At 34.9% G+C, this 15176-nt stretch overlaps 1 protein-coding gene across 1 annotated transcript; it reads left to right on the top strand.

Annotated features, from left to right (window-relative positions):
- The first annotated feature begins 3667 nt into the window (after positions 1-3667).
- LOC132302407 (uncharacterized) lies at positions 3668-15029 on the top strand. Its single transcript, XM_059799241.1, has 6 exons — positions 3668-5374; positions 9583-9638; positions 9758-9988; positions 12574-12865; positions 14246-14442; positions 14562-15029. The coding sequence occupies exons 1-6, from the start codon at positions 4016-4018 to the stop codon at positions 14713-14715; spliced, it is 2289 nt and encodes a 762-aa protein (XP_059655224.1). The 5' UTR covers positions 3668-4015; the 3' UTR covers positions 14716-15029.
- Positions 15030-15176: the final 147 nt, after the last annotated feature.

Here is a 15176-nt window from a genome sequence, read left to right as displayed (position 1 = left end):
TGTCCAAGGAGGCCCAAGCTCGGATACACCGGGAATCTAGATGGGCTTTCCCTCCGCAAGCATAGCATGCCATTTCACACACATCACATGGAATATAATAAAAAGGGTAAATTAGAAGTCTTAACGTACTAAGACTTGATCTCTTGTACCAAGTCTTAATTAGAAGTCTTGTACTAGTACTAAGTCTTAATCTCTCTTCTATTTCAGCGAAAATACTGAGACTCTATTTATTATTATTTATGCATTCAAGAATTACAGTAACTTTAGTTCTAGCTATTTAGTTCTAATTCACCGAAAATACAGATATTTGACATTGAAAAATTAGACTAACCCCGTACTTTTTGTGCCATTAACAAAAGTTGTGATTTTTGTATTAAGAATTCTTCCTTGAAATGTCCTCGTCAAATGAGAAACCACATCCAGAGATTTATATCCATTTAGCTGCCAACAAACCATAGATCTAGTACCACAGTTTATGTGGCAATCTAGAAAGATAGACTACTTCATATTTCAGTTGATGTAAGAGTAAGATGCACAAATCTATCCTTATATATATATATATATATTTGTGTGTGTGAGACAATTATTATTGAATTAGTTTAAATCTAAACCTTATAACCATGCCAAATGACCACGGTGACCCTACTAAACCTAGTGGTGTCATTATGGCTAGTCTAACAAGGTGAGTCTAGTTTTAAGATTGACTCTAAAGAGGCGGACGTATAGCTAAGACTATAAATAAAGGCACATTCCCTCAAAAGTGACGGTAGCGCATTAAATGTGAATATAAATGTTACAGATAATTAATTTCCTCATTTCATTTACTAGACCTAGTAGACTAGGCGAATTCTAACTCCTTATCCTCCAAATCATAAATCCTTCTAATCTCCCGAGTAAAAAAGATGGTTCCTCGAGACCATCCTACCTTGGTCTCAAGATGGTTTTATGTCTTATAACAAAAGATCTCGAGTGCTCTTGTTCGAGCACTGTTGTTGAGGTGGGGATGCACCCCGATCTTGGTCAAGACTCCTTTAGTATCATGGGACCATGCCACCTGGATATGTGAGGTGCATCCCCTACAATAATATTTTACATAAAATTTCATTATTTTTGTTTTTATTTTTTTTTTATAACACGTGTATCCGTGTCATAATATATGGATCGTTTAAGTGAGGAATGTGATTCAAAAATCAAATTTCAATAAATTATCTTCTAAATTCTTATTTTACATTATGAATATATTTTGAAATCAAGAGATTCAAAATAGTTGTACAAAATCCTTACGTTACAACATCTAATTAAGATAATAAGCTTATGTTTCATTCTCATGTCATAAGATTAGATGTTGACTTGGTGTTGTCATAGACTTTAAGCATTTGACCTTGCCGTATCAACCCAATCAAATCAACTCAGTCAGAGGATATGCAATCGGATTAAAATAAATTATCTCAGTAGTATCTCTTCTATCCCATGTAAAAAAATTTAAATTCAAATCATAAGAAAAATGTGTACATATATTAGAGGAAAAGAAAATTAACACTCTTAAATTTGTATTTCTCAAATACTACTTGACAAGTAAGATTAATTACAAGGTCACAAATAAATAAACTTATAAATATAATTTTTTTTTTTTGTCTTAATTATAATTTAAATAGGAGTTTCCTTATCATAAGGCTTGCACTTCTTCCACTAGGAGACAAATTGTCAACAAAACATAATAGAAATTATTTAAAGAGAACGCAATGAATGATGGGGGGAGAAATAGTGGAGATGGAGACTAGACATAATGGATTTCTTGACTATGGAATCATGGAACCGTGAGAACCGAATCGAACCGTGAGCTTCAGTTCTAGTCCCAGTTCTTAATTTCGGAACCGTAGATATACGGTTTCGGTTCCGGTTCATGTGAACCGGTAAGAACCGAAACCGTATATATATATATATATAGTTATTTATTGTCTCAGTAACTAAACAGTTCTTCTAAACTAAACTACAGCCTTATGAGGCCTACAAGCAGCCAAAAAAAAAAAGAAAAACTCCGAAATTGAAAATCTGAAAACTCATCTAAACCTAAAGTCTCGTTTCTGCATCTCAAACTAACCCTCGCCTCCGCAGTCCCCTCATCGCCCAGTCCCCATCTCAAGCTAACCTTTTCTTCTTCAATACCAATCCCAATCCTTAATTCACAAGTTGAATCTTCTCTATCCCTATCCAATTCACTATCATTCTCTGGAATTCCTACATGGGTTTCTTCCAAAACCTTCGGGTGGTCGAGATTAGACTCCAGCGAAGGCGTGACCGGAGCTGTTCCAACGATTCTCGGGCAAAGCTAACCCTCGCCTCCCCAATCGCCGAATCTCAAGCTTCCTCGAATCCTCATCGCCCTCGGCTGTCGGCGCCTCGCCTCCCTCATCTTCAAATATTCTCATCTTCAGATCCTCTGCACTCGATCGATTTAGATTTCATCCACACTCCTCATCCTCTCTTCTGTAATCTGTATCGCGGCTTACACCGTTACACACCATCTTGAACTTCTTTGATTTGTATTGCGGCTTACAACTGTATTATGTATTTATTTATATTTATATTTTTGTTATTGCATTCTGTTAAGTAATGGAACAACACTAACAGTCGGTTCTCATGGACCGAAATCAGAACCGTTCACAACGATTCTTTAAAAAAGGAATCGAAACCGAACCGTGTACACCTTTACTCGAGTTATGCGCATGGCATGAGTGAGAGATGAATAATAATAATAATAAATAAATACAAAGCAACAAGGCAAAGGATAAAATCACCAAAGTTATGAGAGCATTTATATAATTACTCAAAATTTAATAGATAAAAATATGATTTTTTAAAAATTTAGTAGGAACACTTATTTAGGCGTTCCCTGTTTCTAAGTTAAAAATCCAATTCATTAAAAAATTCGATGTCAAAATTTAGATTTGTATTGAGAAAAAAAAAATATGAGTACTTGCTCACACATCATTGACATCTAGATTGATGGATAATTGCCACCTAAATTCGAAACAAACATCTACTTTAAATAAATTCGAGATGTGCATGCTTTTTGTATAAAGAGTTGATCTTTTAAAATAACAACTTTGAATTTTAAACATTTTCTAAAAATGATTATTTCCAACAACTTTGAATTTTAAACATTTTCTAAAAATGATTATTTTCAATTTTCAAAGGCTTCTGAAAAATTGTTACAAAGAACTACTTCTTGTTTCTCCAGTGGGAAAAAATGAAAAAAAACATACACAAGAAGAAGAAAAGAAAGAGTTTTTATGCAAAAGCTTTGTATAATTTGAATTAAATTTTATTTGTTTTCAATTTGAATTAAGTGCTTTAAAAGTAAGACGAGTAAATTTGAAGATTTAACAGTTTGAATCCTGCTTTAAGAAAAAATAAATAATAATAATAATAATAATAATAATGATTTGAGTCCTCGATTAGTGAAGTGAGACAAAATCTACGCAGCAAAGGTTTTAAACATGAACGGAAAATCCAATTATGAAATTTCAAGCTGATTTTAAGATAGAATCCATTCATTCAGCCAGCCAGTTATGGTTACAGGTTTATGACCATAATTTAGTAAACAAGCAAGCTTAGCAAGGGTAATTATGTCAAGGCAACAAAGGCTCCACATTAGTGCCTAAAATTAGGGGGAAGTGGGACCGTATGGTCCGTATATAAGCCGGCGAGAGAAGTAGAGGTCGCCGGTTGATTGCTGACTGAGCCAAGAAAAAACAGGGACCCTCTCCATATTCAAATTCATATGCCAACACGTTTTTGACCTTTTCTTCTCCACCTTCCTTCTATAACAGTCTCCCAACTCGTATACACATCTCCATATAACCGCCCCGATTCCTCCGTTCTTTCTCTCTCTCTCTAACCAGATTTCTTTGTTTTCTTCGTTTGGGTTTTTGTCGTCTCTCTCTTCTTTATGATTTTGTATTCTTAGCATTTCAAATAACTCCTGTGAGATACTTCCGTTTCCACCAGAGAAATGGATGTATCCGCGGAAGGAGACCACGTGAATCTCATTTCTAACGCCGATGACGGAAGCAAAACTAAACTAGGAGGTGAACGGGCGGAGGAAATTGTGCTCAACCCCCAGAACGGTGGAAAAATTCAATCGGAATTTGCAGTTTCCGGAGCAGAAGAATGTCCCGGAGGAAGTCCAATAAAGGGCGAGAAAATCCTCAACGGAGACTTCAAATCTACTCACGAAGAGGAGGAGGAGGAGGAGGCGATTTGCAGAAGATACGCTCAAGAAAAAATCTCATATCCCGTTGATTTAAATTGCGATGATTTCGGAGAACACAAAAATAAAGTGAGTTGTTCGTTGGATGAATCCGGTGACGTAATTGCATCTCCGGAATTCTCAGAAATCGAGCTTGAGAAGAGAGAAGTTTGCGTTGAAGACCGCAGCAGCGAACCGCCGATGATCGGAAAACAAAGTGAAATTCAAGAAAATCCTCTCGAAAATGACGTTTCGAGTGAAAATACAGCCGTTGAAAACAACGGCGACGTACAAGTTATTCGTCCTCATTCGCAGCTTCCGAAGCCAGAGGCACCGCCAGGTGTGATGAACTCTCCAATTTCGGACGACGCCGATTTTCATCCAATAGATCGATCGCGGTCCCTACCGGATAAATCCTCCATGGACATGCCGGCGATAGGGAAATTCATCCGTGAGAAGAGCAACAGCTTCTCGGCGGCGATCGCGAAGCGCTTGTCGTCTCTGAAAGAGCGAGAAAACAAAGATTCGAATTTGCTGTATCCGAATGTGACCGAGTTCAACCTCTCGGGACTCAAAGTGATCGTGGAGCTGAAGAATGGTGAGGAGAAGGGAGAAGCCGAACTGAAAGGTCGCATCAGCTTCTTCTCGAGGTCAAATTGCAGGGATTGCAGTGCAGTTCGATCATTTTTCAGAGAGAGAGGATTGAGGTTCGTGGAGATCAACATCGACGTGTATCCTGCGAGGGAGAAAGAGTTGATCGACAGGACTGGAAGCTCATCGGTGCCTCAGATATTCTTCAACGAGAAGCTGTTTGGAGGGTTGGTGGCCTTGAATTCGATGAGGAACAGTGGGCTGTTCGAGCAGAGGTTGAAGGAGATGTTAGGGAGGAAATGTCCGGATGATGCGCCTGCGCAGCCGGTGTACGGCTTCGATGATGATGATTGCGGGGGTGGTGATCCCCAAGAGGAACGGACGGACGAGATGGTTGGGATCGTTAGGATTTTGAGGCAGAGGATGCCCATTCAGGACCGTCTGATGAAGATGAAGATTGTCAAAAACTGCTTCGCCGGGAGTGAGATGGTGGAGGTCATGATTCAACACTTGGACTGCGCCAGGATGAAGGTACGTGCGCCACTCGCTAACTCTGTTTCACTACTTTGCACTCTAATGGGCTGTTTAATCTCGTTCGTTTATTGATGTCTTTAATTTGACTATTCATTTACTTATTACTGTTCTTTTTAAACTTCAACCCATTCCCATGATCCCAACCCATCAGTGTTGATCCACAGAGGAGAGACCATTACATTCCGTAGACTGGGAAGTAACTGATATCTTTCTTCTTAATTTATAATTTATTTTATATACGTAGTATATTATGTTTGATATGGTTCGTTAGTTGGTTAAATTTGAAATCTTAGCCGTTAAAAGTCGTTGACCAACATCAGTGTTTGGATTGAAAGACTGAATATAAAAAGATAAATGTATATTGTACAAACTAGAAAATAAATAAATAAATGATCTTGAATGACGATTCTACCCTTTTTTTGGAATATTGAAATATTTTAGGATATCTTTTGGTCCCTTTTCCCTAGAGCCAACATCAATGATAACAACCATGTGGACCAGATGATAGCTCGGGTATAGAACTGTCATTACCATGTAGTAATTAGATTCTAGTAGTAATTATGATGATGAGCTGAATTAATAGGAAAATGGGGGATAGAGCAGGGTTGATTGCCAGTTATTCCCTACCATTTCTAGGTTTGGAGGACAGCTTTGGTTGTCAATTAATAGGAAATTGGTGGATAGATTAGGTTTGATTGCCAGTTATTCTAAGCATCTTTAGCTCAAGTATTTTATTTGGTTTCTTGGTTGTCATGGTACCACTCTCACTCTCAGGGCTCCCTTTCTGCCGTTTGAATTGAGAAACTTCTATCAATTCAACTCTTGATGGAAGAGCCTATAGTGAGAGCGCTTCCATGAAAGTTTTTTTGCATTTTTCTTTTACTTATGCGTCATAAAATTTATATATACTATGTCTGATGTTGCTTCATGCATTTACCTCGAACCAAATCAAGGTATTTATTTGTAAATTTTTAGGCAGTTTTTTTTAAAAAAAAATTAAATTGTGATATAAACTTGTCCTAATTGCTAAATTTGGGCAAAACTACTAAAAATGGTTTTACATCACATGGCACACTGTGTCACACATCATTAATTTCATTAGAATTCTGAAAAATTAGAATCTACAAAATTAATGCCATATATCTTAATATTATACTAACTACTAAATATAACTTTTTTAAAAAAAAATATTATTTGAATTCAACTTCAGTTTTACTTGGACACCTTTTTTTCTAACAACATCAAGCATAAACCTTCCTCCAAATTAACTTATTCAGGAACTGCGTAAAAGATATTGAATACTGATTTTCTCACTTTAGGTACACCTTAGAAATTTCAGATTTTAAAGAACAAAGTTGTTTTAATAGTCTATTACTCGGGTCCGTAACTTTTAAGTCTCTACAGAAACAGCTTTAGGGACAATCTGGTCGACCAAGTGGACCATTTTAATAGTAGTATCATTTTAAAGATATGCTCTCCTTTTTTGAATTGCATTTATTACAAAAGTAAGAAAGCTTCCAAACAAATGAGCTGAATGATGCCTTAGAAAAGAATGAAGCCAGTGATCATAATGTTTGTTTGAGGTGGTCCCATCACACCCATGTTATCATGGAGAGAGCCATAGCCTTTTTCTAGTGTTAGCTCCCTCCCACCATTCTGGTGCTCAGCCATAGCATTTTTTAACTGCATGAGTTTTGGAATTAGGATTTTTCAAGTTTTTACATTTCTATTATTTGGTCATGTTTTTCAGATTCCATGGAAAAATTTGAAGTTTTCAACAAGAATAATAAAGGACTCTTATAGTTCTATTTGTGTGCAATTGTGCATTTATTAGTTCAGTACTCAAGATGTGTCAACAACATTCTGAGGTAATACAACAGCATAATATACTAAATGAATAAATAAATGCAATATACTAAAAGCCAACTCAGCCTACTAAAAGCCAACTCAGCCAATCAATATAAGTGTTGTACTGGAGCCTTGGCCTGAGGTATCCAGTAACATGTGCAAGTTAATTTATTTTGTTCTATTGCCAAGTCATCCTCGCCATGAGCTCATGAAGGGAGGAGGATAAGGAACAAGCAAGCCAGCAAGGAGTGAAAGACAATTCTGAAAGTTGATTTTCTCCTATTATTGAGAAGAAAGTTAAGTCTAATATGGGATAAGAACTCTTTGATAATTCACCAATGGGTCATTAGTCCAATGGTATAACCCCTCCTCCCTTAAAGGGGAGGTGAGGGGTTCGAGCCCCGTAGTGGGCAATTTGTGAAATGTGTGTGAGTACTTTACCTTTGATAATTGATCCTACAGTAGAAAGAGCGAATAATAAATATACAATATTATATAAATATATATGATGTGGTACTTTAAGAAAATAAGAGTAATATTATTTTTTATCAACCTAGTAATGTAAAAAAAAATTTGTTTTGCTGGGAAAAAGAAAGATTGATGGAAAGAGGGTTAAGAAAGGAAAAAAAAAAAAACCAAAGAAACAAAGAGGATTAGGGTTTTGTTAGAAAAAGAATTAGGGTTTTGTTAAGAATAAAATCAAGAATTGATAGAAGAGAAAAAAGTTTATTGAAATAAGAGGAAAAAGGAAAAAGAGACACAAAAGGAATTTTGTTGTGAAAGTAAAAAAGAAGTATCTAGGGTTTGTGAAGAAGAAGAAGAAGAAGAAGAAGAAATAAAAGAGCAGGACAAAGAAGAAGAAAGAAAAAAGTTGGAAGAGGAGAGAGAGAGAGTCAAAGATGATCGTACAAGAGTTTGAACCTAAAACAAGTAAACAACTACTTTAAAGTAATTATGTTATGAACAAGTTATTGAACAACTCGTCATATTTATACATCAACCCAGCATTCTTTCTAAAACTTTCTTAAAAATACCTAAGAATGCCATGGCCAAAAAAGAAAAGAAAAAAAAAATCCTCATGGGACACGCTTGTCGGACACATATCCATGGTGTGTTGGACACGTATCCACGGCGTGTCCGTATCATGTCTGAACATTAAAAAAAAAAAAAAATTCAAACACGAATTTTCATCTGTCGGGCCACATAGCGTTTGACATGGATCATTTGCCCTTTAAGGTGTATCTGTGCTTCGTAGGTGGTTGTGCAATAAACACCCCCCTTTCTAAAAAGTACATAAAAATCCCTGTATTTTGAAATTTTGTAGCAAATTGTCCCCGATCAACAATTTTGACCAATTTTTTTTTTTTAAAATCCCAAAATACCCTTAAGGGAATTTCAGGTTTTTATTTTTTATTTTTTTTATTTTTAAATTAGTAATTTTTTTTAAAAAAAATAAATAAAAAAAACTAAATAAACAATTTTTTTTTTTTAAATGCCCTTATTATTTTTTGTTTTTGTTTATGTTTTTTTTTTTATTTTTATTTTTTTATTTTTATTTTTTATAATTTTATTTTTATTTTTTGTTGTTTTAATTATTTTATTTTTTTATTTTGTAATAAGGGAATATTAGGTATTTCAATCTTAAAGTTGAAGAATTATCCTTATCTGCTCAAATAAAAAAAATGTAAGAGAGTGTTTTGAACACCAGGGGGTATTTAAGTATTTATTTTAATGTTTTCTTGCTTTCTCCCCAACTCTTGAGGATCACAGATGTCGTATCGTTGAGATACAAAAATGATACCACTAGTAGTGTGCTTTGTAGAGTTTAAAGAGAGTGTTTCTTGTTATTTCTCTTAGGTAATGAAAACTTTTTCTTAGCAATTGTTTGTGGGAACAAATTTACTGCAGTTGAACCAGGTAAATTGCCCATGTGGACTGGTAACTTTTTCACTGTCTCCAAAAATATTTCTGGTTATAGCAAAAAGAACCCAGGCTTCTCCATTACCTTAGCAAATAGGAACTAGCTATAGAATATGCAATCAAATTGATTTGTTTTTTTGAATTCATGAAACGGAATGCATTACCATAGCTAAATAACTTAAATTTGGCAGTTGAATTTTAACTGTATAACTTATAATTTTGAAATTGAATTTGCTTCGGTACAAATTCTTTGAAAATATTTGTTTTCTATCACACACACATGCACGCATATATGCTGCACCATTCCATATCTATATTTAACTTTGTTGCTTTGAAATTCCTTCCAGCTTCATAAAATACAAATCTATTCAAGTAATCTTGTGCTTCCATTTTATATACCTCATTAATAACAGTGTTGTGAACTACAACAAATGTAGGCCATCGAGGTTGGAAGGCAGCTGGCAAGAAAGCATTTCATCCATCATGTATTTGGGTAATAACATTTTCTTGTTCTGAAGATAGAACTTTTATTCTTAAAGATAGTTTTAACCTATACATAAATAACTTATTTTATGAAATTTGTTATAACTTTTCTTGATTGTTTATGCGTAGGGAAAATGAATTTGAGGATGGAAACCACTTCTATCGGTTCCTAGAGCATGAGCCTTTTATTCCCAGATGCTTCAATTTTCGAGGATCTATAAATGACAATGAGCCTAATCCCGCTGCTATAGTTAGCCAAAGGCTGACCAAGATAATGTCTGCAATACTCGAGTCTTATGCCTCTGAAGACCGCCTCCATCTTGATTATGTAGGCATCAGCAACAGTGAGGAATTTCGGAGGTAGCTTTTACTTTTTCTTTACAAGGTTACTTTCAAACATCTGTTGTCTATAGTGTCTTAATTTGTCCTATTTTATGGGTATGAAAGAAAAAGTGATCGTAGTTTTTATTTTCAGTTGTTAATCTCTAAACTCAAGAAAGCCATAATCCCAGATACCCGGATGTCAACTGCATGAGTCCTTTTATTTTTATATTTCTTTTAAAATTTTGTGCAAAATCATACACAAACATGGTATGTCATGTATTTTATACCAAAGCTTTCCTCTCTTTTTTTCTTTACTTTTTGCAGTTATTTACGTACTTTCTTTATAGTTAAAATACTGGGGACTAGGAGTGTCCCTAGTAAGTCCACTTTGTCAATTCTAGAAATCAAATATTCAAACTACAAATAGCTGGATACCAACTTTTTGTTTAATCTACATGTGCAATCTTGATTTACCCGATTCATTATATTAGTCCTCCTTTTGGTGTAAACCTGTGGTTACACAATTTATGCTAAAGATCTCAAAAAGTAAGCTTAGTTCCAACCCTCCTTACGTGCAAGTTTTTTCTTCCTATTCACTTTATTAATGGGGCCAAATTTTATCGACTCTGTTTTACAATCTCTACACATAAATGGATTTTTAGGCATGCTCTAAGAAATTTAGCATCACTCTGATACCAATGGACATACTGAAGCCAATCTTTCATTCAGTCCCTGGGCCACCAGTCAAGGATATACAAGATTTCTTCTGATGTAAATCATTCATTTGGCTGATGGAAATAATTCATTTGGAGGAACCTTAAACTCTGAATGGAATCAACTAATGAACCTCCTTGAAATGAAATTCTAAGTTCACTCTGCCAAGCCACAAAATTAGTAAATAGTAAATGTCCTTAGGTTGGTGCATACGACTCGAAGTGATGACAAGATATTTTATTTGAGTCCTCTGGCTGAATTTCTTTGTGTGATACGCATTTTCCCTAGGCTTCAAGAATGCCATGGGAAAGAAGAGTTCTATCCACTATGACTTTGTCACTGAATCTTAATAAAAAGCTACAGTTCCAATGAACAAATATTTATGTAACTGAGAATAAAGTAGCCCTTACTCTTCCTATAATTAGTTTTAGAGACCATCAGATTAACCAAGAATTTAGACCTAAAGAGTTAATGCCACCTGGACTGCCCATCAATATCATTGGCAAATAACTTCACTACCTAAAATGGGTTTTTTTAGCCTTGCTTCGTCCTTTTGGTACTCGATCACTATATCACTTCCTTCAAAGCTTAGCACACAACAACTTGGTTAGACCAAAATTAAACTATGATCATTGGACCTAGGTTAAGTTTTTATAAATTTAATCAAGCACCATCAAGGGCTGAAAAGTGAACTAGGGGAGTTTAATCAAGCACCATCAAGGGCTGAAAAGGGAATTTTAAATAAAGCTAACATTTGATTTTGTTATGGCCTTTGGTAAATAAATGCTGGGGGCTTAGAGTTTTTAAAGGTTGAAAGAAAGGTTATAGGTTTGGGGGATTGAAAGGGATTAAATTGCCTCATTTTAAAAGTGATAGGTTGCAAGAAATTCAGAAAATAGTGTAATGGAAACTCTGGACAGTGAGTGTTCTGAAGCCTAGTGTGTAAAAGAATTGGGTTAAAAATGATTAGAAGTTGGTCCTATAAGGTTTTAGGCTATAATAGAGCAGTGAACAATCAAGAAAATAACTGATGAAAAGAAGTAGAGAAAGAGAAAGAACAAGAAAAATCTAGGAATGTCTTCCAGATTCTTTACACTTCACCATTGCATAAAAGTTGAAGCACTCAAACACAATATTAAAATTTCATAATTCAACTACTTTGGAATAATGAGAGTATGTTGCTGAATAATTTGAATTTAAGGAGTGTAGGAACATGCCTTGTTCTAGACCAATTAGGACCCGGAAAATCTGGAAATTAGTAAAATTATCGTGACTCTGATACTTGGAAAAATATATTAAATCTGACAAACTCTGTGATAAATTAATACAAACATAAACAAAAATAAAAATGACCTAAATCTATAAATTAGTATATATTTAATGGCTGGAATATAAGCTTTCCATTTACTGCGGTTCCTATCCCCAGAAAAAGGAAGAGATATGCATGCTTGTGTTTTTCTTGTCCCTTCTGACAACAGGCATAATAAATGCTCTTATTCTGATGGTGGACACTTGGTTCAGACTCTTGTGAAGCACAATGCTCTTATTCTGATGGTGGACACTTGGTTCAGACTCTTGTAAGCACGAGATGAATATTTGTATACTATCCCATATAATCATATTCTTCGGAAAAGACGGATAACATGCACGCAGAAATATTTTTATATCTAGGAAATCGAATACCCATCTTGCTTCATTTGTATGCTTGAAGGTGGTTGGCTTACCATTCTATTGGTGCACAGTGGACACTGCTTGGTGACGTAAAATCTTATGATAATGCTATTTGGTTGATCTTTTTCATATGGATCTTTTCCTTTTTCCTTTTGGTCAGCATCTTCAAATAAACCTTGTTCATGTAATTAATTTCTATTACCTTCTCTAACTGTTCTTTTTATTCACAATTGCAGATACATAAATTTGGCACAAGATCTTCACAGGGTCAACATGTTGGCACTCTCAGCAGATGAGAAGCTGGCCTTCTTTTTAAATCTATACAATGCCATGGTCATCCATGCTGTGATTAGGATAGGACATCCCGAGGGTGTCATCGATGGGAAATCCTTCTATTCTGATTTTCAGTACATAGTTGGAGGACATCCCTATTCCCTTACTACAATAAAAAATGGAATCCTTAGAAGCAACAGGAGACCACCTTATTCGTTAGTCAAACCCTTTGGTGCTGGTGACAAGCGTTTAGAGGTAATTTATTTATTTTCATTTCCGTTTTTTAGATGAATAAGTGACCTATTAAATCATAAGCTCGTAAACAGTTGGGATGATAATATCTAGCTCTAAATGATGCCACCTATAATATTTAACAAACTTGGACTTGTTTGCAACATTTCACTGCTGACTTAGAAACTGTTTTACCCCCGTGCACTTGTGCCTCTTTTGTCTATGCTGTTCCGCAATGGTAACACTTCAAAGTCCTAAAATTCTTCTTGCTAATCAGATGTTACAAATATCTTGCTTTCTCTGTTCTTCATTTATCACGAAGCATCTGAAATTTATACAAAATTGTAATAATTTGGATTTTTTTCTCTTGTAACAGTTGAATGTGCATTTAACGTCCTTTTTAAGCACTAGTGCAGAACATGGTCATCTCCTTATTTTTATTGGAAAGTATAAGAAAATTCTCATTTTTGTGTTTGTAAGTTTAGTGGTGCTTGTGTTTGGCTTAACAAAATTCTGCACAAAAAAAAAAAAAAAAAAAGAATAAAAAATAAATTTTTAAATTTTTTTTTTTAAAAACTTTATTCATCTTCGGGAGTTTCCTCCTTTTTTTTTTTTTTTGGTCCCCCTTTTAAGGGGTTGGGATTTCCTTGTGGTTTCCAAACAATCCTTAATGGTGCTTTCAAACTAGAAGAGTGGCTTTTAAGGATAAAGTTTGCCTAAAACTGTCCCCTCTATAAGATCTTTTATGGATAAAGTTCTGCCCAAAACTATGTCCTTCAGAAGATCTGCTAGAACTTTACCTTTTAATGCATACTAAATACAAATTTCAACGGAAAGAGATAGAAATGCAATGTAAAGATTTCAATACATTGAAATGCCAGGGATAATTGTTACTGCCCGAACATTTATTTTCGTTTTCTATATCGCATTTAACCTTTCCTTTGCTAAAGATCCTGATTCCTAAAAACGTATCACATAATTAGTTTCACAATTTTACTTTTAGAATTGAGAGTACTCTGAACGTCCAGGATATATTGAAACACCTAAAATGAAATTAGTACTACACATAGAGCAATGTTATATTAAAGAGAATAAAAAGGATATATGATGTGCCTCCCATATGCATTGCTTGAAAATTATCTCAATTATAATTATAGTTTTTCTTCAACTTTTGTCTTTTTCTCAAGAAAGATACTCGTATTCTGAAAGAAAAGAAACTTTCTTCGAAATGTCCCTCGAGATCTACTCTGCATTGTATTTTCTTCCGAAAAAAGAAAGGGAAGGGAAATACTAAAAAGAAAAAGAAGAAGAAAAGAAGCAGGCGTAATTACAAAATGATTAGTTTAAACTTGTGTACATTCAAGGACTGTCTGATTTTCTTATTACTTTCCTTTTCAATTCCAGCTGGCCTTTCCAAAAGTTAATCCGCTGATTCATTTTGGACTCTGTGATGGGACAAGATCAAGCCCAACAGTGAGGTTCTTTACTCCACAAGGGGTTGAAGCTGAACTAAGGCGTGCTGCAAGAGAGTTTTTCCAAAGGGACGGAATGGAGGTGGATTTGGCCAAGAGAACTGTCAAACTCAGCCGGATCATCAAGTGGTGAGTCATCAAAAATTAAGGAATCCTTTTCTCTTATTGTTTGAAAGAAAAGGGTTGCATCCAAGAATATTTTCCATTGCGATCAGATAATAAAGTGTATAGTTGAAAACTCTTTGCAGGTTCAATGTGGATTTTGGACAGGAAAAACAAATCCTAAAGTGGATCATGAGTTACTTGGATGCAACTAGAGCAGGTCTTTTGACTCATCTTTTGGGTGATGGGGGGGCCGTTAATATTGTTTACCAGAATTATGATTCGTCTGTGAATTCATAACTGTCTCACTTAATTTCGTAGTTCAGATATAGAAGTGTGAGGGGTGCCCGCACTGGTGAGACAATTTTTTGTATATAATAGCAAAATTTTGAAACTTGAGTTAACCTGCAAAAGAAGAGAGGTTGGAAAAGAAGAAATGAATGTTTTTTAGATGTTCAGATGTTATGAAGCATTGTTTGTTTGGTTGGTTGGTTGTTTGTTTGTTTTTTTTTTTTTTTCCCCTACTTTTTCTTTATGCTTATGTATTAAAGTCAGGCAATTAAGACACAAGCTTCTCAAAGTATGAGTCTTATAAATTTAGTAAAATTTCTACTTGTGCAGTGTTTGAGATGAGGTACTCTTTTGGTGTTTTTCAATGAGTTGTGACTATTCTCAATCATGGCTCTCCTCGAGTTTGTCTGGTACTTGCTGTCGAGGAAACAATATTATATTATTATGTTTGCTAGGGTATATGAAGTCCG

Source organism: Cornus florida, unplaced genomic scaffold (genome assembly GCF_030987335.1).
Source record: "Cornus florida cultivar Cherokee Brave unplaced genomic scaffold, ASM3098733v1 CherokeeBrave_3.0.0_Hap2_Chr04, whole genome shotgun sequence".
NCBI classification, from domain to species: domain Eukaryota; kingdom Viridiplantae; phylum Streptophyta; class Magnoliopsida; order Cornales; family Cornaceae; genus Cornus; species Cornus florida.
The sequence above is the reverse complement of the archived record's forward strand: the minus strand, read 5'-3'. Positions and strand labels throughout refer to the sequence as shown.

What these genes read in the sequence shown, in the direction of transcription:
- LOC132302407 (XM_059799241.1), top strand. Translation starts at nt 4,016, where the DNA reads ATGGATGTATCCGCGGAAGGAGACCACGTGAATCTCATTTCTAACGCC. An exon ending in TTCATCCATCATGTATTTGG is followed by an intron (nt 9,639 to 9,757) that starts GTAATAACATTT and finishes GTTTATGCGTAG; the next exon opens with GGAAAATGAATTTGAGGATG. An exon ending in AACAGTGAGGAATTTCGGAG is followed by an intron (nt 9,989 to 12,573) that starts GTAGCTTTTACT and finishes TCACAATTGCAG; the next exon opens with ATACATAAATTTGGCACAAG.